The sequence below is a fragment of the Hakea prostrata genome, chromosome 7 (assembly GCF_041222555.1).
Source record: "Hakea prostrata isolate BN-2017 chromosome 7, UWA_Hpros_2, whole genome shotgun sequence".
NCBI lineage: Eukaryota > Viridiplantae > Streptophyta > Magnoliopsida > Proteales > Proteaceae > Hakea > Hakea prostrata.
Window position 1 is genome coordinate 28332261 of NC_142606.1, and position 24870 is coordinate 28357130.

Consider the following 24870-nt stretch of genomic DNA (forward strand, 5'->3'; position numbering starts at 1 on the left):
TGAGATCTGTGTAGTCAAATCCCAACCCTTGAACCAAACTCTTCAAGCAGAGAAGTTCACGCACTCCAAAAATCCTGGCCCGAAACTTAGCGTCAGCATTGGAACTAGCTACAAGTGATTGCTTCTTGATCCTCCAAGTAGCAAGGTTTCTCTCTTCCCACAAAGGTAAAATAGCTTAATGTGGATCTGTCAGTGATTCTAACCAGCCCAATCAATATGTCAAAAACCTTCTATGTTCAAGTGGTTGGCTTCCCAAAGAGAGGTGATTAAGTGCCTCATGATGTGATAGCATAAGTAACTAGTTTGGCATCAGGCACAAACTAGCTCACAACTCTAATAAGGAACTTCTGGTCAAGTCAAAGAGGTACATTAGCTTGACAACCAGCCTTCGGTACCAGTCTACATCAACACCAAAGTTGTCACCAAGCTTGTGGTGTTGGTTAATTGGAGAATTTGTTGGTTTGGAGCCCCGGCATCCCTCTTTCTTTTAACAAACCAAGCACAATTTTTTCTGACATACATTTATGACCCTCATTGATCTTTACTCCTCAAATCTTGTCATTAGGTTTGCCACCTACTACATGACAATGAAAAGCCTAGTGTACCTGAGGTCAATGTTTGCTCGTGAAGAACAGTTTGGGTGGCTTGGAGCAATTCAGCAAACACACCTGAGGGAAGAGCAACCCAATAAACCATACTAGTGATTCTTTTTTGTGAGACTTGAACAAGGTGGTAGGTATATGTCCCAAGGATGGTAGACACGAAAAAGAATCCTACCTTGGCCCATATATATATGCTGGCTGCCCCTGAGAAGATCTGGGACATGGTAAGTGTTGCTACTCCCTAAAAGTGTAAGGGCCTACATCAAAAGATCATTGATGAGAGAGATGGTAGAAACACTAAAGTCATCCTCTGCAAAAGCTGAGTTCAACTTTTTTTTAACTCACTATATGTTTTATACTTTACAATTTCTATTACATTTGCATATCCTAAACAGCTAAGTCACTAACCAAGTTCATTCTTATCATCACCAGCTTGCTACTTGAACCCCATACATTATTACAAGCAAGCTCTTGGACTTGATGTAGATCTGAATAATGTGGTTCGAAAAATGACTCAAACATCAGAGCTAAATCCAAAACATCAGCTATATGCTAATGCAGATAGAGAATTAAAATATTCAGTGGGATCCGTTATACTCTTCTTTCTTAGACGTTGGTTTGTACCTTCAACCTTGTACTAATTTGAAACATGGGTCTAAGATTAAGGAGTTCAGGGAAGCATCCAAGAGTTCTTGTAAAGCAGACTGCAATTTTAGCTAGGTGAAGCGGTAAGTATAAGTTCAATACAAGAATACAACCAACTACTTGATTAGTCATATACCCAATCATGGACTTGAAGACTCTACTATCATTTTACAGTTTGCCATGCAGCTAACTGGTAGGTGTTTAATTGCACAAGTGCACCAACTTTAAGAGAGCCAGTCATTCCAATGCTATTGCAAACATTTTCATCCTTTGGATCCGAGGGGAATTGGAGCATGTTCTCTTTGGTTCACAAGAAGACACATAATAGGTTTGGGACCAAGAGACTAGGGCAATTGGCTAATGTGCATTATGAAACAAGATTAAGGCTTAATAACATGCACGAAATGGAAAACGATTTTGCTCAAGAACCAATTGAGTTAGCTAATATTTTCCAAGAAAAATATATATGAAAAAGAGGATGTACTATATCAATGGGTGAGGGATTTGAGGTACACTAGAGATCGATCAACTGGGGAGTGGTTGATCTAACAATTGTTAGTACCATGGACTCAGCCAAAGTGGAAGCTCAGATGTCCTTAGAAAAGCATTTTGTGCATGAACAACCCGCTATCCTACTGCTGAATTGGGTACAGAGGAAGAAAGTGAAGATAATGATAATGCTAATACTACCAGGGGTGGAGCTACCCCAAGGCAAGGGGGATTATCCCCCCCCCCTCTCTCTTTTTTCCCCCTTTATGTTTTGAAATTTGTCTGGAGAGAAATACCAGCACTTTCCATGTGTGAAATACCAGCACTTGATCCTCTGGTCCTCTTTCCATGTGTGAAATACCAGCACTTGATCCTCTTTCCATGTGATTTCATTATTCACACCCCTTCCCCCCCCCCACCACCACCCAATTTTAGATCCTGGCTCCGCCCCTGGATACTACCTCTACTTCTTGTCATAGTTATAAATCTATGCTACTACAGGCATAGGAAGTAAAGGTGATGGTGGTAGTGGTAGTGAGATAACCTAGATGATGAGTGGTGGTAGGGCAGCAAGTCGAGAGAGCCAATATGGTAAAAGACAAAGGGGGAAGCCACTGAGCAAATTCATGGGTGATTCCTAATTTACCAATGCTACATAAGATCAAAATCATGATGACCCCGCTACTAACAAGAGGCAGATTCACGAATTATACTTATAAGAGCCTGGTGATATGAGTACACAAGACTTAGCAAAAATCATAGAAGCATGAGCATTAATGCTGCTAGCATTGTTGTCAAAGCATCCGCCGAGGCGGTTTTTCAACTGTTTAATTAACGTGCTGTTTTTTTTTTTTTTTTTTTTTTTTTGCCTAAGTGCTACTGCTTTGTTGCCTTGTGCGCCTTATTGCTGCCTAGATGCTGAAGCAGCTACTTTTTTGACATTTTAATAATATTTTTTTCCTAATTTTATTTTTTAAATCAAAATTTATTCTACAAAGTCGTATATAAATTTAATAGTTAGTTATTTCGGAGTCGAGGCCCAAATTGCAAAGGAACTCCAATGCCCAAAGTGACATAGGACCTCTATAGGCTCCGAGGGCGTTGCCCCCACACCCCCGTATCCATCGGCAACCGAATGTGAAGCATGAGCCATACTCAACATCTAGAATCAATGAATCATTAAATATACAATGACTTAGAAATCGGCATAATGAGATCTATCTTTTTGGGATGAATCATGAATGCGATTATTGAATATTTGTTTAGCTTATTATAGAAAGTAGTTGTATTGAAAAGTCGTTTAAAACCACTTGATTGAAAATTTTTAACCCAACCACTTTGGTCGCCTTATTGCAGCCTAGGCGCCGCGTTGTTGCCTAATTGCCCAGGCAGAGCAACATCTGCTTTGGTCGCCTTGCTGACAATGGCTGCTAGCATTTAGCATCTCATCAACCTTGGCAACTATCTAATAGGCAATAACACGATTAGAGTAAGGCTCTAATTATAGTACCAACTCTATGTATGGAGCACATTAGTATCCCTTTCCCCGCTACGGTAGAAGGGGAGCACATATATCATCTAGATCTGAATATGAAGCCAATCTTGTTCAGTTGTTCCAAGCCAATATCAATATGGTGAGGGACGAGGTTTATTGACTACTTCAGAAGCCCATACCACCTCTTCATGACCCTAGTTTGAACTCTAGCTTCATGATGCCGACTAGTGAAGGTTACGTAGGTTGTTGTTCCTTTTTTATATAGATTATAACACAATTGAGAAAAGTGGACACATACAATAGGACAACAATATGATGACATTGGAAACCTATTTCTTGTAAACATAAAACTAGATGTTCCAAAATGCCGAGTGACATACTCACTAGTCACTTCTCTAGAGTCTAGGTTGACGTGCGAACTTTGAAGACAAACTTTGGTGTATAATTTATTTTGTTTAACACACTACATATCCTAATTGTTTGACTTCGAATATGATGGTTTACATATCATTTTCTAGTTTACTGCCTACCTAACGGAAGGTGATGATATTGCATGGCAACATGGAAGTCCGGTGAATGCCAAGAAATAAAGAACAACGTGCAACTACTAGAGTCCAATTTGGAAAACAAGATTGAAGCAATACTTTGGTTGTCGGTTTTATGGATAGACCCAAATACCACCAAGTCCTTTGGCAATGTGTAAGAAGCTGTAGCATTACACTTATTTGAGTTGGCTAAAGCTTGACGAGGTAGAATAATTGCAAGAGCTGATGAAGCTAGTGTGGTGGAGCTGGTTAGTAATTGTTAGAGCAAACACCAAGAAATCACGAAAAAAAAAGAAACAAATCAAACGGAACACGGAAATTTAATGTGATTCACACACCAACTTGGTGTGCTACATCCATAGGCGAAGAAGAAGAACCTTCACTGATGAGTGCATTTGTGTACGAAATCTTAGAACATGAGGCATGCGTTTTTACACATTTTAGACAAGCTACCTTGAGGTATTTTCTTGTTTTTGCATTTGCAGGGTAAAACTAACAAAAAGGGAGAATGTGGAGCTAAAAGGCACGAAAAGAAATATTTTGGAGAAATGCCAAGATCAATCTCTTCTTGTGGGAGCTTGGATTAAGAGATAAATGCTATTTTCAGAAGGACAAAATGATAATTTTGCTTCTCATGTATATTCCATTCACACTTAGAAATATACTTCTTTGTTGTCTACTCCAACATCGGATAACGAGAAACATCTCCCTCAGGCTTCACCCCATAAAAACTCTCCTTATTTTTTAGTCCCACATCGGATCATATAACAGGAAACATTTCCCTCGAGCTTCATCGTATAAAACTCTCATTGTTTAGTCCCACATCAAAAAATACTAAACATTTCCTTCGATCTTCACCCTATAAAGAGCCAAGTCCTGCTCCCCTTACTCAAGCTCTCTTCCTTTGAAGCTTATGGGTTTCATTTTTACTTTCGACGTTTAGGTTTCAATTTCTTATGTAATGCAAAATTCTTTTAGTTGTATAGTCTCTTCGACTGTACTTTTTATATTTCAATTAATGCAATTTTGAGTTCAAGTTCAAGTTTCAAGTTCGAAGCGATTCGTTTTTCTCTGGATCTAGAAGTTTCAGATTTGGATTCATTCCAGGTCTGGTTGTTAGGGTCGGTTGGATCTTGAATCAATCAAGTTTTATTATTCAAGATTCAAGAGATGCAAAGAAGTAGCTTTTGTTAGTAATCTTCTTCCCCCCCCCTCCATTCTTGCTTTTGTCTCCCCCTCTATATTCTTAACTTAGGATTTATTTTTCAGCATTTATTTACTGTTTCCCTTTCCCCTTGGGTCCTTATCAAAAATTCCTACAGTCGTGCTTCTATTTGGTTAAGGTTCCCTTTTATTTATTGCTTTGTTATTTGTTTTGTTATTTATTTTTTGCATTGTTTTTCTTTCTGGTTATACCCTTCCCCCGATCAGTGGACAGTAACCTAAGGGTCCACAATCAAAGTCATCTTACTTGCACTCCCCTTCCCTTGACCCAAAGCTAACACTTGGATCACCTCCTTTTATTTATTTATTTTTCTATTGTGATCAGTTTATATTCTTGTCTTTTATTTATTTGAGCACTTTCTTTTGTCAGATGATGAATGGTTAAGATACGTCTTAATTTTGTTTCCAATTCAACCTCATTAGATGCATGAGTTAGGATTGTTTATTTAGATTCATTAATTTAGCTTAATTAATTAATTAAAATTTTGAATCTTCTCACACTCGTATTACTATTAAGAGGGTAAGTTAAAGTGGTATATCTCCCTAAGATTGACCCTTTGGTTACACGATACTGTGCGCTTGCGGTTACTTTAAATTCACAAACATTCACTATATAGGAAGAAGAAATGAGGGGGATCCCTCAACCAATCGCCAGAATAGCGTGACAAAAACTCATTGTTACGAATCAAGTCGTTGAAGGGGCAAATTGTAAGCTCAGCCAGGGGGGCAGGAGGCATCACCAAGTCAGCAGGAAGTTGCGATGCCAGAGGCACATTGTTCTAACAGAGCTGGGAGGCGACCATCATTACTGCTGGATTACTTGCATTAGAGGGAGCACTCGCATGGCAAAGGGGTGATATCAAATGTCAGGGAATTTCAGAGGATCCTAACTGAATGAACTTTACCCTGATTCTCTTTTCTGAAGTACAGTAATTTGTCTTTTCCTTCCCCTGTTCTTCTAGTCCAGTGCAAATCGTCTTCATTCTTTGCACCGAATCATAACGGGTAGGGAATTAGGGTAAAGTTCATTGATGCTCTACTTCATTACAAAAGAACTATATATACTCCTTTGTACAATTAGTTAGGATCCACTGAAATTCCCTGACATTTGTTACACCCCTTTGCCATGCGAGTGCTCCCTCTAATGCAGGTAATCCCGCAGTAATGATGGTAGCCTCCCAGATCTGTTAGAACAACATGGCTCTAGCGTGGTGATTTCCTGCTGACTTGGCGAGGCCTCCTGCCCCCTGGCCGATCATGCTATGTACCCCTTCAATAACTGGATTTGCAACACTCAACCAAAAGCCTCACACAAGAATCCCAATCTCAGAGTGACCTCATAAGAGAACATAGGGTACATATTTATAGAATTTTAATCAGACAAACAGCTTGACCCATCAGGCCCTCTTCTTTCCATCACAGATCTCACATATTGGGTCATTCGGGTCACCCACTAAAATATGTCGGTGCGCGTCCATCTTCAAGGTTGGGTACAAGAATTCGGGTCATACGTTATATTAACAAATTACATACTGCTTATTGCAAAGTGCTTTGAGTCTCATACTCTCATTTTGTAACTTCACCCATCATGTGAACCTTGTAGTTTGAACATTGATAAATGACTATTTGTAATATAGTGTATTACATTTGTTTAAAGTATGAAGTTTGAACATCAATGTATCCATGAATAATGAGTATATAATGTTTACAGCAGGTGTTATTACTCACAGCTTCACTTCTTGAGCATAGCAGTCTCAAACTTGGGGTCAAAATGGGACTCATATTTATAGCTTTTTTTCCATTCACAAATCTTTATTCTATCACTGTTTTTAGAAGGGCTGAAATAGGCTAGACTGGAAGTCCTAGCCCCTAAAGACTATTAAAACCCATCGAGTTGGGCCATCAAGTTGGTAGGGGAAAAACTTTTTCTGAGCTCACCAAATCTTGCGAGATCATGGTTTTCTTGCCCAAAGAAAAGGCCATCAAAGCCAAGATGTTGAACAACAGTCTAAATGGTCATATTCATCCTAGAGGCTAATGAGAGTATTATAGCACCTAAAGATGCTCAGATTGCCATGCTTCATGGTAATCACTTCCCGCATAAGCTGATAAATTTTAGCAGTCATCCACTCTATCATATCTTACAGACACTGTCCCATATATCCTTAGTAAAATCTTTATGCACAAACTTTCTACCAATCTCAAGGCTTTATAGAAAAGATTAGCCAAGTCATCACAGTATAGTTTCCAGTCTCTCATTTAAGATGTGTTGGACTAGTAATATATCCGAACATCCCTATACTACGAGGTGATGACTTTACAGAGTGGAACTAATCCAGAAATTTGGTATTGTCCAGCTTAACAAGCGATATCTGAACATTATGATCATCATAAATAGGGATACAAGGACTATTACCACCCAAACTGCTGGCAACAGGTGGGTTATTTCCACCAAAATTCAGAACTAGAGTCTAGCATGTTGAGTATGTAGCAAATAACAAGGAAATCTACATAGACAAGATGGCAGATGTGGGAAGGATCCTCAAACCGATATGCAAAACATTAGAAATGATGTTTAAAAAACAACACACACACACATCAAGTGTAGCTTTCCAGCTTAAGCTTCAGTTCACATACTCAACTTGATGGCAAGCTCAAACACATCAACTTTGTGGCTTGCAATAACTTTCTATTTGTCTTTGCTAGAGGTAATACAAATCAGAGGACACTGCTATGTAAGTATTTTACATAGTACAACCTCCAATGTAATCCTCTTCTTTTCTATGGTTCTAAAGAGGTGAGGAAGAAAAAGCGCTTGGTTGACATTCAAATTGAAATCCAAAAGCAAGTTAGAAAGTTCTTAGGATCAGTGAAGTATCAAGAACAAGGGCTGAGAACGTGCTGAGAAGGTTGAAGGAGGAGGAGAAGGACAAAAGAGAAAAGATAGAACAGTGCTAATTAATGGACAGTAGTACCCCATTCATTGCTTGTAATATACTAGAAATTACATCAACCTCACTGGGATGCTAAAGAGAAGAAACAGGAACAACTTTAAGCTGTTACAGACAAACATTGGACTAAAGTACCTCTATTTCACAAACTCTCAACACAAGGTTGAATTCCACTATATGGACTTTTTGCATATTTTGCATTCTAGCATTAAATAAACAAATGGATTGATCTTAATAAATGTAAGGCAAGAGGAAAATAACAATGAACAAAAGCTGAATCCTGAGCGGTGATGCAGGAACTGAAAGTCGCATCAGAATTCAGAAATAAACTGAATATCTAGAGATAGTCCCATTGGTTTCACTTAATCTGATAGTTTTCAGTCTTGTTTTTTTTTTCCTTGTTATTTGGACAGGAGTTTAAAAAGAAGAAGATGATACCTTGAATTTCTTGAGAACATTCCGGGTATTCAGACAAATGAACAGACTTTGCAGCTTCCAGCAACTTGATTAAATTTTTGTTGCCACACTTGTGGCCTTCATCAAGTGGAGTGTTTCCCCATCTGCAAATGGCGAAATTTTTTTACGTCATCCTCTCAGAATTTACTAGTCAAATAAATAAATGCAGAAGCTAAAAGTTCACGTTCTACATTGACTGTTAGTTTTACTTATTTGTAATTCTCTCGGTTTACTTCATCAAATGTGACTACTCAGGGCTGGGGACTTTGTGGAATGGGGCCAAGTGTACGAGCAGAATTGTAGACCCAGACTATTTAAATGAGATCCTCTATCTCAGGCTTTGTCAGTGATGCAAATGAGTTACCTATGCATGGATAATTCCACAGAATAAGGTTCAGATGAACAAAAAATTTCAGCGAAGCTAACATTGTGAAGCAAAGCATGCAAACTTGCTGGTTTTTTACTCCAAAATTTTCCTCTATATATATAAAATCCCTTTAGAAAATTAGGATTAGTATTTTACTTGGGCTCACTCTCTTTCCATGTAAAAAGGTGAAACAGGAATAGTTGGCTGTAAAAAAAGATTCTTCATTGCTTATTTTATGTGTGATTCCCCCCCCCCCCAAAAAAAAAAAAAAAAAAAAAAAAGAAGAAAGAAAACCATTTACATGAAGGACAATTTCCTTGTAAAGGAGCATTTGCAAGGTAAACTTTTCAATGAAACAAATAAGGCTTGTAAGGAAAAAGAAAATATCGAAAACCCATCAGAACAAAAAGATTAACCAGATGATACCTGTCCTTTGAGAGAACATTTGCACCAGCTTCTATTAGAATTTTTGCCATCAAATATAACCCCTCTGCAGCAGCTACATGGAGTGGTGTTCGATGATCATAATCCTTGGAGTTGGGATCAATACCATAGGCCAATACTCTTTTCATGAGATCTGCATCACCCTTTATAACGGCATTGCACAGATAGCTACCAACATTATCAATATCTAAGGACGCTCCTTCTTGAACCAGTAAAGATGCCACCCGGTCATGCCCATTCTTGATGGCTTCAAGTAAAGGTGTATTTCCAAACTTATCTGATCATAAAAATACAATACACTAAATATCAATATGATCAAGTCAAAGAACATTGGAACCCTGCGAGAGAATCACAACAGTTGAGAACTAAGAAGTTTACCTGAAACATTGAGATCCACACCTTTTTGAATAAGGAAACTCATGATATCTTCATAGCCTCTTGATGCAGCAAGATGCTGTTGAAATAAAAAATCAATTTTAAGGATGAAATACAAATTTCCCTTCATTTCTAGTGAATAGTACAGTCAAAAAAGTTTGGCAGTAATACTCTAACCAAGATACCCAGTTAAAATAACTATTTCATAATTCAATAACTTTCCACTTCCATGAAATGAAGGATCAAGTTCCTAAACTTATGGTCGCTGACACCTGACAGTAAATCAAAAAATTAACGCATGGAACCAAAGGCCTTAGGAATAATAATTCATCATCTATACATTCAATAGTAATTCTTCAATTTATACAAAAGAAGAGAGCTGCGGGTGACATTAGTTCGAAGCATAAGCATAAATGAGATTGCAGAGTTTTACCCTGATAATAAATAAACTGATAATATTTAATTGTTAGAATTGATAAAAGCATATCAATTGATGCCACTAGAACAGATCTGATTCTTAATGTGCATGTACAATTTACTTAACAAACTGAAACATGTTATTAGGAACCTGTAATCTTGATCTTGAAAATGAACCAAGTTTTCCCCTAAATAGTTATAGGTATTACCTTAAATAAGCAACTAGGTGCATTGAAATAGAATGACAGTAAATCAAATAATTGGGTGGGAGAAAACAAATCAATGCTTGGAGATGACATCAACAAAATAACGAATGGATGGAACCGCTGATTAATTTTTCAGTATGCTAATTCATCTCTGCTCTTACAATTCAAATTCTTCTAAATGAAGACTCACTAACCACATAGATGATCTGAAATGCCTCAATGGGCATTCAAACTTTTTGATCTTAATCTTTGCCAGGTGCTTCTAGAGCAACAACGTAAAAGATGATACTAGTCCATCATGTCTATGCATGGAATGATATCTCATGAGATCTTGCCGAGATCTCGCTCGAGATCTTGGTTTTTTGAGATCTCAAGTGATATCTCTTGTAACAGCTCCGAAATCCCAAAACTTGATCAAAATCTCTCTAGAGTCGTGATCTCAGTTCAAGATCTTGGTCCACCATATGCCTTAAATCACATATTTTTAGCAAGTCTTGCCTTCTCTTGCCTCCCAACTTGCCAAGACCATCCTAAACCTCATTTTTTTTGCGGGATTGATGTCAGGTCTTGACCTGCAGCAAGGTTTACCCATGGAAAAAAAATGCGAGGAAAACTCAAGTTTCAACCAATTAAAAATGGGAAACTTTATTATGTTTGGCCAAAATAAAAGAAAATGGGAAACTTAGATGGAAACCTGGGAAATTTCGAGGAAACCGAGGACTTCTTCGTGCAAGTTTCGACAGCTTTTAGGGAATGTTTTGGGGTGGGATCCTACATTTAAGCTAATTAGAGTATAAATAACACATTGGCACAGTGCATTTTGCTAAAAAAAATCAATTAAGATATGTCATTCAAAGTACATAACATCAATATAGAGTTGACCGAGAAGTACACAATAAAATTAACTACTTAAGTACATGACATTCAATATATGACTACTAACTTCTAAGTTCAATTCAAAACATCAAATACAATGTAACAAACAATAGAAATAGAAGGGAAGTACAACTCACTAACTTAGTGCCAAGAGGAGTGCCTCGGTGGATCCATCCCATGACTTGAGTAGTACTGTATTTGTAACATCCTCTCCTTTGACCAACGGATATAGGCATCCCATGACATGTGATGCCTATGGTTGTCGCAGCTCTATAGGTTCGATCATCAAAATGCATAAGATATCCAATTTGAGAGAATGCACAATACAAATAGGAAAGTCTTGATTCAGCCTTAGGGTGTAGGGATTGTGGTTGCACACCGAAGATCTGCTCCACAAACATTTGTGCCCCCGAGTTAGCATCCATATTAGTTGCACCCTTGTGCACGTATATCGTTCTCCCATCAGATGCTAGATAATACATCCTAGTTTGTTCCACTAGTCTATGTCTCCTATAATCCTAAGGAAACCCATGACCATAAGATGCATGACCAAAAGCCCCAGAAGAAGATGCAGCACTCTCCATACCACTCTCGTGCGAGTGATCTGCTATTGCCGGTATCCAGTATCCAGCCGAGGAGCCTCTTGATTCATCTAGACTCATGGATCCCATGGAGCCTGCCAAACTATTCACATTCGTGGGATGGTAAGATCTATACGATGAGGTTTCATCCTCATGCCCATATCTATGTTGCTTCCCTTTCCCCTTCTGGCTGTAGGTGGAAGTACAACCTCAAAATGCTGGTGGACCATTATCGACATCCTAAGTAGTGTGGCTGAACTGAGTTTCCCCCGTGAACCTCAATGGCCCTCCCTCAACTGGGGTCACTGCTGGCTCTAGTGGTGGTGGTGGTCTCTCCCTAAAATCAGTTGAATCATGATCATCAAGTCCATTATCATCATCATCATCACTCCCACTATAATCCCCACTATGAGGTCCAACATCTTCATCATCATCATCATTGTCATCATCTTGTGCTTGACTAGCAGGTGGCTAGTAACATCATCAACATCATCTGACCACACAATATTATCCTCACTGACACTGGATGCACTGGGGTGTGGTACAAAGGGACGACTAGGCTCGGTGCGCACTCTCCCATCTGTGGCCAAGAACTCATCCACATTAGCTCCCACCTCTCATGCAATTTGACTGCTAGGTTTACTTACCGCCTCATCCAACAGTGGCTCTCTGACCCACTCAAATAGGGGGTCCTCTTCATCATCATTATCAATGGCAAATATGTTAGCTAACTCAATCTTGTCCCCGTTACCTCGATCCTAACCTAGCTTAATGTGCTCCTCTCTCAACCTTATATTATATTGAACATATACAAGATCCTCTAGCTGCTTCACCCTCAAATGGTTCTGCATCTTAGAATGTATCAAATTGAATGTGATCTAGTTACGCTCGCAGCCAAAGGCAGATGTTTGGGAGAGCACTTTAACTGCAATATTAATCAAGTACTCCAAGTCTAACCAATATTGCAGCCACCACTCAGCTGTAAGAAACATAACCAACCAAATTAATAATGCTAAAAATAAATTCTCTGATCCACTCAAACTGAGTATCTAAGACTTAAACTAAGTGACTAACCAGGAGTGGTGTTCTCCCGAGCTTGAATAGCCATTGAGCAACCGAAGCTACCAACATCTCTAAAAGCCTTTAACTACAATAAATAATTACAATGTTAGTATAAAAAACAAGTAGTTATCTTATGTACTGGACTACTAGTTATCTCACAAGTCACAAGTCAAAAGTTACAATCTTACCTCATTATTAATTAATGTTTGTTTCGCAATCCGGTTCCAACCTTTCCACTACTTGCTGGACTGCCCAGATCAAATCTGTCCTCATCCCAAGTTCTCTACTGTAGTGGTATATGGGATTCAAATAATAAGCTAAACAAAAAGCCAAAAAATGAGATGGTAAGAAACTACACTACAACATAATAAGTATTAACTATTAATTAATAACTCGGAAAATTTAATAACTTTCAACTCACCAGCCAAATGCAATGAATGTTTCGATTGCCTCTCACACCTCTCTTGGATGATATCAAGGAATTTTTGGTTGTCATTAGGATATACCTTCCCAACCATCTCCTTCATAATATCCACTACAGCCTTATAGTAAAGTTGGTTTCCTTTGTTGATCTGCCAACTTCAAGACTATCATCATAGGGTCTAGAAGCTTCACAACAACTTTTAGATTTGCCCAGAAGCTATCACTGGATTTGGTATCCTGTGCTGGTCTCCTTATCGGTGAATCTGATTGAGGCTAATCGAACCACTCTTGCAATGCAAACAAAGCACGTAGTTGGTTTTTCATCTTCTCAAAACTCTTCAAGGCAATCTAGTTTGTAGCAAATATTGTGACCTCCAGGCCTCACCAAGTCACCACCACATATCCTCAACATATCCAATGCATATCCATGGTTATATACAAATGTGGTCACATGTGTCGAACCCGCTGAACAACCTTCTTCACAATTTTGATTTGCCCCATGTCTTTCAGCATCAAATAAATACAATGTGCTGCACAAGGAGTCTAGAAGAGCCTATCGCTAGGATTCTCCATCAATTTCATCCCAACATTCTTGAAATTGGAGTCATTGTTAGTCACAATCTGCACCACGTGCTCGACTCCAACCTCTTTCACCATACTCTTCAGCAACCCATATATGTATTTTGCATCCTTTTTGTAACAAGATGCATCAACAGACTTGAGGAACACCATCCTCTCATCACAATTCAACATCAAATTAATGATAGACTGTCTAGTGGGACTAGTCCAACCATCACACGTCACCGTCACCCCATAATGCCTCCACATCAGCTTAAGACTATCAATGTAGGTCTTCAAGTCTTTCTTATGCCGCAGGAGATATACATATATGTCTCATATGGAGTTGGCCAAACCACCCCATGTCCAGCACCACTGATCTCAGCCACCATCGCCTTATAATAAGGCCCCTGTGTAGCATTTGCAGGAACATCATAATATAATGCCACTTTAAAAAGGCCATCCCCACCTTCTCCTTCATATTACCTCACATATGCATTAATTTCTTTTGTTTTGTTTGTGGCCTCCCAAACGAGTCAAGATCAGTGCGTAGCATCCGCACATCAGGATATATGGAAATGGGTCTAAAAGCAGCAGATGTGGCACTGGGTCCAAGCCATGGGGCCCTTGGTAAAGGAGATGACTCTTTGACACTCTGGCTCCTCTCATATTGGAGTTGCCTCTGCTTGCCTTTTCAAAATATGGATCTCTAGATGACCCTGCACCCATGGCCCTCTGTGTCCTCCTGATCTCATCGAGTCTACGAGACTCCCTACTCATCCTGATTACTTTCTCCATCTCTGGATCTTGGGATGATGTATCATCTAGATCCACATTTTGCCTCCTACCTCCTCTAAGCATGTTGTTTGGAACTCATCCCTCATTGCCTTCTTCTCTGCCCTCTTCTCTTGCTCTCCTCACATATTTTGTCATTGCCACTTTAACTTCATAAGGGACATTGGAGCATCCAACCATATTACGGTCTCCTCCAGCTAGATGGATCTTCAATCGAGTGGCCCCACCTGATCCAATCTTTTTCAAACAATATTTACACTGTGACTTCTTCTTGACATCCATCAGAGGCCTACTATGCTACCAAGCTATGTCTGACATTATGTTTCTAAGTCTCTAACTCAAAAGTTTGTGCCTGATACAAACATCCATAATAATCATCATTAAAACACAAACCCAACATTTAATTTTAGCCTAAAGACACTAAACACACATTACTTGTAAACTAAGGTATTCACAAACATTTGAAATTTTTTCCTAATTAAAATAAATTTTTATAATAATTATTAAATACAAGAAAAATCAGAAAACATAGTAAAATACTTCAAAAATTAGATTCAATCAATTACATACGTAAATCTACCTATTAGAGACAACATTTAATAAATTCAACTCAATCCAATGTGCTTTGAGCATGAAGCAAATGAAAAAAAATGTAAAATTTTAGGTATTTTTTAAAATCAGAAAAATAAAAATATAGTAGAACACTACAAAGACCAAATCCAACAACAACCACTTGTAAATCTACCTGCTAGAGACCATGGAAAAAATTTCAAAAACATTCCAAAACCATTTGACCATAAAAGAAAGGGAAAAAAATAAAAAAAATAGGGGAAACAAAGCTTGAAAATAGTAAAATAATATGCCAAGAAGGGCCAAAATCAACAAAGGAGAGCTTGAGAGTGCTTGAAATGATCCAAAACCATGAAAAAATGTCACAATCTAAGGGAAATGAGGTCGAAACCTCCTGGTTTGGTTGTGATATCGTAGTTGAAACTCTGCTCCGTCGAAAAAAAAACTTTCATAAAAATGAACGGTTCGGTTTATATTTCGACTCAGTTTTGACCTAATGTCGAAATTTCGACAATTTCGACCCATGGTCCAACCGGTTTGGTTCTCTTCTCAACCCTGTTTTGACCCAATGTGGAACTTTCAGTAGTTTTGATCGCAACTGTCAAAATTTCAGATCTCCCTAAGAGGTATAGGTTTCTGTTGAACTAGGGATGTTCATTAAGAGGACTCAATCCTATTTTGCATAGGAATTCTTTGCAGGGGATTCTATTTTGTGTTTTCCTGAGGGACAGAAGCTGTACCCATATTTCTGTCATTGGGGCAGCCTGTAGTTTCCCATCTGTGGTTCTAGTTTGAGGTCATACTCTAATTTGGAATTTGGTTTTGTAAGAGAAAAATAGCAAAAGAGAAACAGGCAGCACAATACAAAAGTTGGCACTTCTAGGCACGTTACAGAAGTTGCTTTCCTTAAGACGCAATTCGACCCCCCATAAGGTGCTATATGGTACCAACGAACCATCTCCCAGGATACAAAGAAGCCCAACTTAAGGTTGTTTTTCAGATTTCACATAGCACAAACAAAATATGAGCATAGAGAGATTTTCAGATTTTCCAATAAAACTATCCGTTGCAAAAACTAGAGGGATGCTTATCAACATTGAGGTACCTATATAGAACAGTCATAATCTCTTTGTGGAGATACCACTTTCCACCTTCAAATCTGAACTGTTGGATCGTTTGGCCGCATAATCTGACGGTCCAAATTGAACCTCCGAATGGATATGAGTATAATCTTATAACGGGTAGACAATTGGATTTTCTTGGATTCTGATCAATCTACCTTAGTCACCCTTAATAGACCGTTGATTGAAATATATGGTTCAAATAAAATCTCGCTCAAGGCAATGCAAGCATGCATAGTGCCAAGTGCATACGCCAAAAGCACCCACCATCCTTGCTCGTATGCTACACATATGCATTAGTGTGTCCAATTGTCATAAATCAAGATTAATAGGAAACACCTATGAATTCACTCGGATTCTGAATCCTTGGCTCCAATTATCATAAAGAAATCTGAGCCAAAAGACTTTTCAATCATTTTTCTTTTGCTCCTTGGTTCTGCACTAGTTGTTTAAGACTCTTCATTTGTTTCTCTTATAGTCATGGAATAGATTTTGGTCGAAACATGCGAAATTTCAACCGAAATGCTTTCAAAATGTTAAATTGAAACGAAATTCCCAATATTTCGTTTCCTTCCCAAGTTTCAACCGAAATTTCGTAGGTTTCAAAACTCCAACTTGTTTTTCCTTCCCAATTTTGTTGATTTCTATCCTATCTTCACCTAATTTCCACAACTCCTTTGGCTTCAAACACCTCTTTTGCTTCTTTTTTGCCTTCAAACACCTCTTAAGCCAAAATAGCTACAAAGGAAACTCCATCGGCAACCGAATGCGAAGCATGAGCCATACCCAATAGTTCCAAACTTCTCATTTTTTATTTTTATTTCGTTTATGCCTTAAATGATCGTGTAGTGCTTCGAAATTAATATATGTATAGTCTAGGACTATGATCTAGGATTGTGTATTGTTAAACTTATTTTTTATTATTGCAACTATTTTATTTTTATTTTTCTGATTTTAAAGTATTTTTTTAAAATTATATGTATACACAGGATAAATTTCGACCAAAACAGTCAAAATGCTACATTTTTAGAAAATGAGATGAAACTATCAAGATTCCAAAAAAGTTAAAGGCTTCGACCTGAACTTAACGAAATTTTTGTCGATACGACACAAAATTTCGGTACCAGCCAAAATGGTACATGCTCAATTATAAAAACGCATCTTTTTTAGCAGAACTTCCAAAATTACGCAGGTTCCACTAGTTACACCAATGTTCGCCCAGTGCAATTTCGCAGGTTCCACATAGTTCCGCTAGTGTTCCGCCAATGCAATTTCAACCCCCTTCCCACCATTTTCTTTGATTTCTTTTGGTTTATACCCTCATCTGAGCTGATTTTAGCAACTCCTTTGCATTCCAACTCCACTCTTGCTCCTCCATTGTTGGGATTTTTATAATCAAACAAGATGAGTTAACAAAGTTCCCCATTTTTTTTATTTTGTTTTGTTTATGCCTCAAATCAACTTAGATTGCTTTCAAATTAAAGTACGTTTAGTCTAAAGTGTTGATCTATAATTATCTAAAGTTAAAATTAATTTTTGAATATTGCTACTATTTTTTTATTTTTCTATATTTAAATCTAAATGTATATTCTTAAAATACACTCATGTATGAGCTTCCAATTGATGAATGCGAGACACCATCACTTGATCTTTGTCGTGATGGTGTTAAATCCGATTTTTTATTGTTAATTATTATTTGAATTATTTAAAAAATCTTAAAAGTACTTTCAAAATTTATTTAAATAAAAAATATAATTAATTTATGTTATATTTTAAAAGTAAGAGATTATTTATAAAAGCATGTATGTAATTTTTTGAGCTTATTGTAACACTTTTTAATATACTTAGTGTGTATTTCTTGTATCAGACACTCTTTCAAAATATGTCAGATGTAGCATGGCAACACGGGAAGCCACTGACAGCCAATAAGAAGATGAGTGAGTGCAATTATTGCAAGAAACACATAGGAGGTGGGACCGCTAGATTGAAGGTGCATCTAGATGGGGAAGTAGGGATGTAACAGGATGCGTAAAGGTGCCCTCATAGATCAAGAAGGCAATGACCTCATACTTAGCTAGGGGAAAGCAAAAGAGGAAAGAGAAGAGAATACGGAGGGAGGAGTTTGAGGATGCATGCCTAGATGACCTTCCAGAGCTAGGAGAGAAGGATTTTGATCCAAATGAGCCAGGAGAGTATAGATGTGAGCCTAACTCAAATTCTGCACAGATGAGAAGGATGATGATGATGAGTAGGGAGTAAATGAGGATTGATGACATGAGGAGGCAGTAAAGGGCTATGGGTTGTGGGTCCTCTAGAGAGCCAACAGGTATGGGAGGCACACGCATCTCCCAAGTCCCTATGAGGAGAAGTCTGAGCGTGAGGGAAGAGATTCCAATCCCACATGCCCCAAAAGGTAATCAAGCTTCATCAGCACATACTACAAATTCGGATCTTGATATTCTTCATAATGATCCGACCTTATTTAGGAAGCCAAAGCAAAAGTGAAGGAAGTTAAAGCACTTGTGAGGAAGTGTGAAGGAGAAAGTGGGGATGGCTTTCTCCAAATGGGCTATGTACCATAGTATTCCAACATATACAGCCTAAAGGCCATACTACAAGGATATGATTAAAGAGATAGCTAGGGTTGAGAGTGGTGTACAGGGGCCCAACCCACATCAGATATATAATGTGTATTTGTCAAAGTATAAATGGGACTTGAATGAGTACATTGATGGATTGAAGCCCATGTGGGCTTATTATGAAGTGATTGTAATGGTTGATGTTTTACCAAAAAAAAAAAAAAAAGATTGTAATGGTTGATGTTTGGACTAGTCCCACTAGACAATCCATCATCAATTTCATGTTGAATTATAATTGGAGGACAATGTTCCTTAAGTTAGTAAATGCATTAAGAAAAGGATGCACAATGCATCTACAAATTGTTGAAGCAAGTGGCGAAGGAGGTTGGAGTGGAGAATTTGGTCCAAATTGTGACTGATAATGGCTCCAACTATAAGAAAGTTGTATTAAAGGTGATGGAGAAACCCAAGTATCAAAATTCAAAACATCCTTTTACTTCTAGTATTTATTTTAATTTTTCAATACATATTACATATACACTGTATGACTTTATATTGATGACTTGATGGTTTAATAAATCATTACTAATTTAGACATTCTTATCTGGACAGATATAGGCTCTTTTGGACTCATGTGCTGCTTGTTGCATTGACCTAATGTTAAAAGACATAGGAAAGGTTAAGATTGTGAAGAAGACTGTGGAGCAAGCCCGACAAATTAAGACATTCATCTATAACCATAGTATGCACTAAAGATGATAAGGGACAGGTGTCAGGGTGACTTAGTGAGGCTAGGCATAACCAGATTTGCTACTAATTAGATTGCACTATAGAGCTTTGAGAGTAGGAAAACTGGCATTTGAACCATGTTTGCATCAAAGCAGTGGTTTAATTGGGAAGTTTCTTCATTTATAGGAGGAAGGAGAGCACAGTTGAACATACTCAATAAGACATTCTAGAATAATGTGAGGATAATAGTGAAGATGCTTGAGCCTATAGCCTATGGTGCATGTGTTGAGGATGGTAGATCAGTAGAGAAGACCTACTCTACCAACATATGGGTTGCAGTAGATAGGATGAAATAGCAAGTTACTCAGGTCTACCCACATGGCAATAAGAAAATCCTCGACATCATCCAAAATAAAATGGGAGAAGTAGTTGCAAACTCCACTACATAAGACTAGTGAGTTGCTAAGTCTAGTAATCAATTTAATTTTCATTATATTATCACATTATTAACTATTCTCTATTACTTTTACTTTTTTTTACACAACATACTATGTAAATCCTAAGTACCATTACAAAGATATGCTTGGGATGAGGAAAGATTTAGATGCCATCCAAATTGTAGTGGAGAGGTTGGAACAAGACCCATCTAAACAAGCAATCATCCTTATGGAGGTGAGATTGTAATTTGATATTCACAATTCATAGTTTTATACGAAGTTATTAACCTAGTTATTGTTTTTTTTACTTTATACATTAAATGAAGGCATTTAGGGATGCGACTAGGAGTTATTGTCGTTCCTTAGCCATATCAGGACCAGAATCCGCCCCTGAGGGTAAGTTAATTCATTACATATTTAATTAGTTATATTCTATCCTTCAGTTAGTTACTTAATATCAAAATGACTTAAAGTCTATGTTTGTTGCAGCTGAATTGTGGCTACAATTTGGCCGTGACTCACCCCACTCGAGTACGATTGCATGCAAAGTGCTCTCCCACACATGTTCTGCCATTGGTTGTGAGTGAAATTGGAGCATCGTCAGCCTCACCACTCTAGGAAGCACAACCGATTGGGTGTGAAGCGTCTAGAGGACCTTTTCTACATACACTATAATATGAGATTGAGGGAGGATCATATTAGACAGGGGATGGACAAAGAGAGTAACATGATCGAGTTGGCTGATATATTTGAGATGGATGATGATGATAACCTAGTAGTTAAGTGGACCAAAGATAGTGGAGAGTGTTTGCTGATGAGGAGGTAGGTCATCCTAGTAGACATATTATAGAGCAGATGGGGGCTGGTGTGAATGACTTCTTGAACTAGGAGGGGAGTGCACATGCAGAGCTAGCCTGCCCCTTCGTGCCACACCCTAGTGCATCCACCCAGTGTGAGGATTTGATTATATGGTCCGAAATCGAGGATGATGTGACTCAGGCATCCCCCGACAATGATGATGATGATGATGAAGATGATGGAGGGGATGTTGGACCTCATGATTAGGATTCAACTAACCCTAGGGACAGACCATCACCAACATGAGCAATATGTGAAAGTGAGGGATGGGAAGGATGACCACCGAGATACATGGGTGAGAGAGAGTTCACCATTGCGACACATGATTCAAACTATAGTCGAGTTGTATATCAAGGCCGCAATGTTTCGTGGACATATTCGAGGAAGGGGAAGGGGAAACTGTACAGATATGGCACGGAAGACATCCCATCATATGGGTCTTACCGTTCGGCTAATGCGGAGAGCTTGGTGGGCTCTATAAGATCAATGAGCACAGATAATTCCAAAGGTTCCACCTCTAAAGGATCCAGATGGCATATGCCCGCAGAGTCACAGTTATATAATACTGTTATGGAGAGTGTTTGTTCTACTTGTAGGTCCACTTATGGACCCTATGGATATGAACCTTATGGAGAGTGTTTCTTCCAAAGTTCACATGTGCCCCTTTAGCTCCTTTTAAAAGGAACTCTATTCAATATATGACACGTTAATAATGTCTCACCCTAGAAACCACTACTTAAACCAGAATTAGACATCACAGGATTCACCATTTCCATTAAGGTCCTAGTTTTCCTTTTTGCCATTACATTTTGCTGTGGAGAGTAGGGGAAGACTGTGCAGCAACCTCATGAACAATGCCCACAGTTTCAAAATATTCAGGGTTATAGTATTATTCACCACCCCTATAATTCCTAAGACACTTGATAGTTGTCTGACAAAAATTTTCAGACTCACTCTTGAAGACATTAATATATTTCAAAACTTTATACTTGGCATACAAGAGATAGACATAATAGAATCTGGAAAAATCGTCAATAAAGGTTACAAAGTACTACTTCCCTCCTTAAGTAGGAGTACTATAAAGATCATAAACATCACTATGCACCAAATCCAGAATATTTGAAACCTTATAAGGGTTTCCTGCTTACGTTAGTCAGCATGCTTGTTTTACAATTATCTACATCATGGTTAACCTTAAGAATCAAGTCGAGTTTAACAATATCATTCATTTTTTGAAAAATTCACACCTAATCAACCATAATATAAAGGGAAAACACTAAGCATGTAAGTAGAATTAACTTTATTCATCAAAACAGGAACAACATTTAATTTAGACATGCCCACATACAAATATCCTTTCCCCACCAAGAAGCCACCCTTATCAGAACAAACTTGTCTAACTCAAATACAAGTTTGAACCCAATTTTACTTTGAGACACAAGATTCTTCTTAACTTCTAGGACATGCTAGACATTTGCTAGAGTAGGGGTTTACCCCGAGGTGAACTCAAGTTGCACTTCCCCTTTACCTTTAACTGTAGAAATTGAAGTCTTTCCCATGTAGAGAATGCTTCCATCTTCTGTTGATTTATAGTTAGAAAATAGACTTATGTTGTTATAGACATGTCTATTGCACTCAAGTCGACCCACTAAAAAGTATCAACACTAAGAAGATTGGATTCAGAAATCATAGTGATAGGAGAGTATGATCGACCGGGCAACCGGCCGACCCCCCGCGAGACGGAGAAAACCGACGCTCCCGAGCGAACCGGATCGAAGATGGCTTGCTGAACAAGAAAGATTATTCGGCGCAAGCGTGCCCTAATCTTACTTATGGATTAGGGTAATCACCCCGATGAAGAGACAAAGACGCCGGATAATCATCATCAAAGGGATAACATCGCAACCAACGTTACCAGAGCCCACTAGCCCAAACTAGTAAAGTCACCCAACGGATCAGAAAGACCAACGACACCGAAGAAGGCCAGTCACCAAGAAGGAGATCACACCATAAAACCCACACCAACAAGGAGGACATCAACATCAAAAGAAACATCCGAGACCGACACGAAGATCCAAACAGGCCGACAACACCTTCCTCTTATCATAGCTCCCAGCGAGCCGTTGGATTAAGTTCATCAACCGACTAGCCCGGAGGTGGACTCCCGACCCCCACATGACGCCGTGCGGACATCACGTGGAGATCCAAGGGCTGAGCAGATTTTGGACGCATCCATAGCCACTAGGTTCTCCTTATAGTTGTTCTTCTCATCCACGTTCAAAATTTCAGTCATTCGAGTTTCAGTACCAAGATGCCCGAAATTTTGGATCTTTCTTTTAAGCTTTAACCCTTCATCTTGATGGGTTTTTGGGGTCACTTTGGACTGGTTTTTGGTCTCCAGCCTAATTTGAGGCCAATAAACACACTAAGAGTGTTAATTTTTGCTAAAAACCTAACCCAAAGTGGTGTTCTAAATCAACACATGCCCGATTGTATGTGAGTGAAACTGGAAGTCTGAACATGAATTCGAACCAATGTAAATATGGATATGACGCAAGAGAACACTAAGATCTTCATTAAAATACAACAAAAAAGCCAACAACCAAAATTCAGTAGACAAGTAGTCAAGTACAATGCAGAAGTCAATAGTCAATAGTACACGATTAAAACAATATAAGTGCATAACACAATATAGGAATGAATTACAAATTTGCAATACATATCACATTTGTTAATAACCTAATATTTGTTGTTGTGTTGTGTTGTGTTGTGGTGGCTTCATCGTCTCAACCCGTAGGCTTGCCTCTGCGAACGGTGGACATACTCAGTGCATGTCATTGAACCCATATAGTGCTCCCTATAGTCGGACACTACCCTACTGTAGGTATCCTCAAAAAGCAACTAATCCATCTTAAACAAAGTGTCATAAGGGTAAGTAAGGATTGCCGCAATGAAACTTCGGTGAAATTTTGGTGAGATTTTGAGAATCTCGGTGAAATTTCAACCTTTTTAGTTTCGGCCATCATTTCATTTTGGTCTACACCAAGACACCAAAATTTAAAACCTTATCCTAATCTGATCTCTTTTATAGAAGTCAACATTCCTTCTCGATATGACCCATTTTGGCCTAGTGATAACAACGACCCTTTTTCTTTTGTTTGTTGTTAGATTCAAGATTTGAGTTCCCCTTTCTCTTCCTCTAACCTTTGTCATAATTTTTCTTCCCTTTAGGGTCTTTGACTTCCTCCACAACAAGAACTTTAGAAGCATTAGTACCCTCACATATTCCGTCCTCTTCTTCAATTTGCATATCACTCTCTAATTCTACAAGAGTGACATCTTCCATCTTGTGTTTCAAACTTTTCATGTAGTCTTTCCAAGAGGCAAGCAGCATATCTAAAATGGTTGAGATAATAATGATCTCATCCATTTTCATACCATCTTGACGATTTCATTCACTTTATAGAACTACTCCATCACTTTTCTATTGTCTACCATAAAAAAAAATAGTGTACTAGAAAAACTTATTTGCAAGGAACTTCTTGCTCATTGTATCTTCTGTGAGGTAGGTATTCTACATAGCATCCAATAAAATAGCAAAAGAGAGAGATTTAATAGTATGAATAAAGCTGGCAATTTCAGGCACATTATAGAAGTCGTTGTCCTTAAGATGTAATTCACCCCTATAGAAGGTGCTATATGGTACTAGCGATCCATAACCTAGGAAGCAAAGTTGCCCAACTTAAGGTTGTTTTTCAAATTTTGCAAAACACAGACAAAATATCCGAGTACAAAGAGATTGGATTTTCCAATAAAATTATCTGTTGTAAAACTGGAGGTACTTTTATCAACATTAAGGTACCTATGTTGAACAGTCAATATCCATCCATACAAGTACCTGTTTGTAGAGATACCACTTTCCATGTTCAAATCTGAACCGTTGATCATTCTGCCGCACGATTTGACAACCTAGATTGAACTTCCGAATGGATGTGAGTACAATTTTATAACAGGTATCATGGCAGCTAATCTAACCGTTGGAGTTTCTTAAATTTTGATGGATCT

The 24870-nt window shown here is 38.3% G+C and overlaps 1 protein-coding gene across 3 annotated transcripts in view; it reads right to left on the minus strand.

Annotated features, from left to right (window-relative positions):
• The window catches only part of LOC149010849 (potassium channel KOR1-like), an 88059-nt gene that overhangs the window by 782 nt on the left and 62407 nt on the right, over positions 1-24870 (minus strand). For all 3 annotated transcript variants that reach the window (XM_089164036.1, XM_089164034.1, XM_089164033.1), the window contains exons 11-13: positions 9597-9672; positions 9201-9495; positions 8390-8511 (exon numbers count right to left, since the gene is read on the minus strand). In XM_089164036.1, the coding sequence (XP_089020162.1) occupies positions 8390-8511; positions 9201-9495; positions 9597-9672 (493 nt within the window). The remainder of the gene's footprint in view (positions 1-8389; positions 8512-9200; positions 9496-9596; positions 9673-24870) is intronic.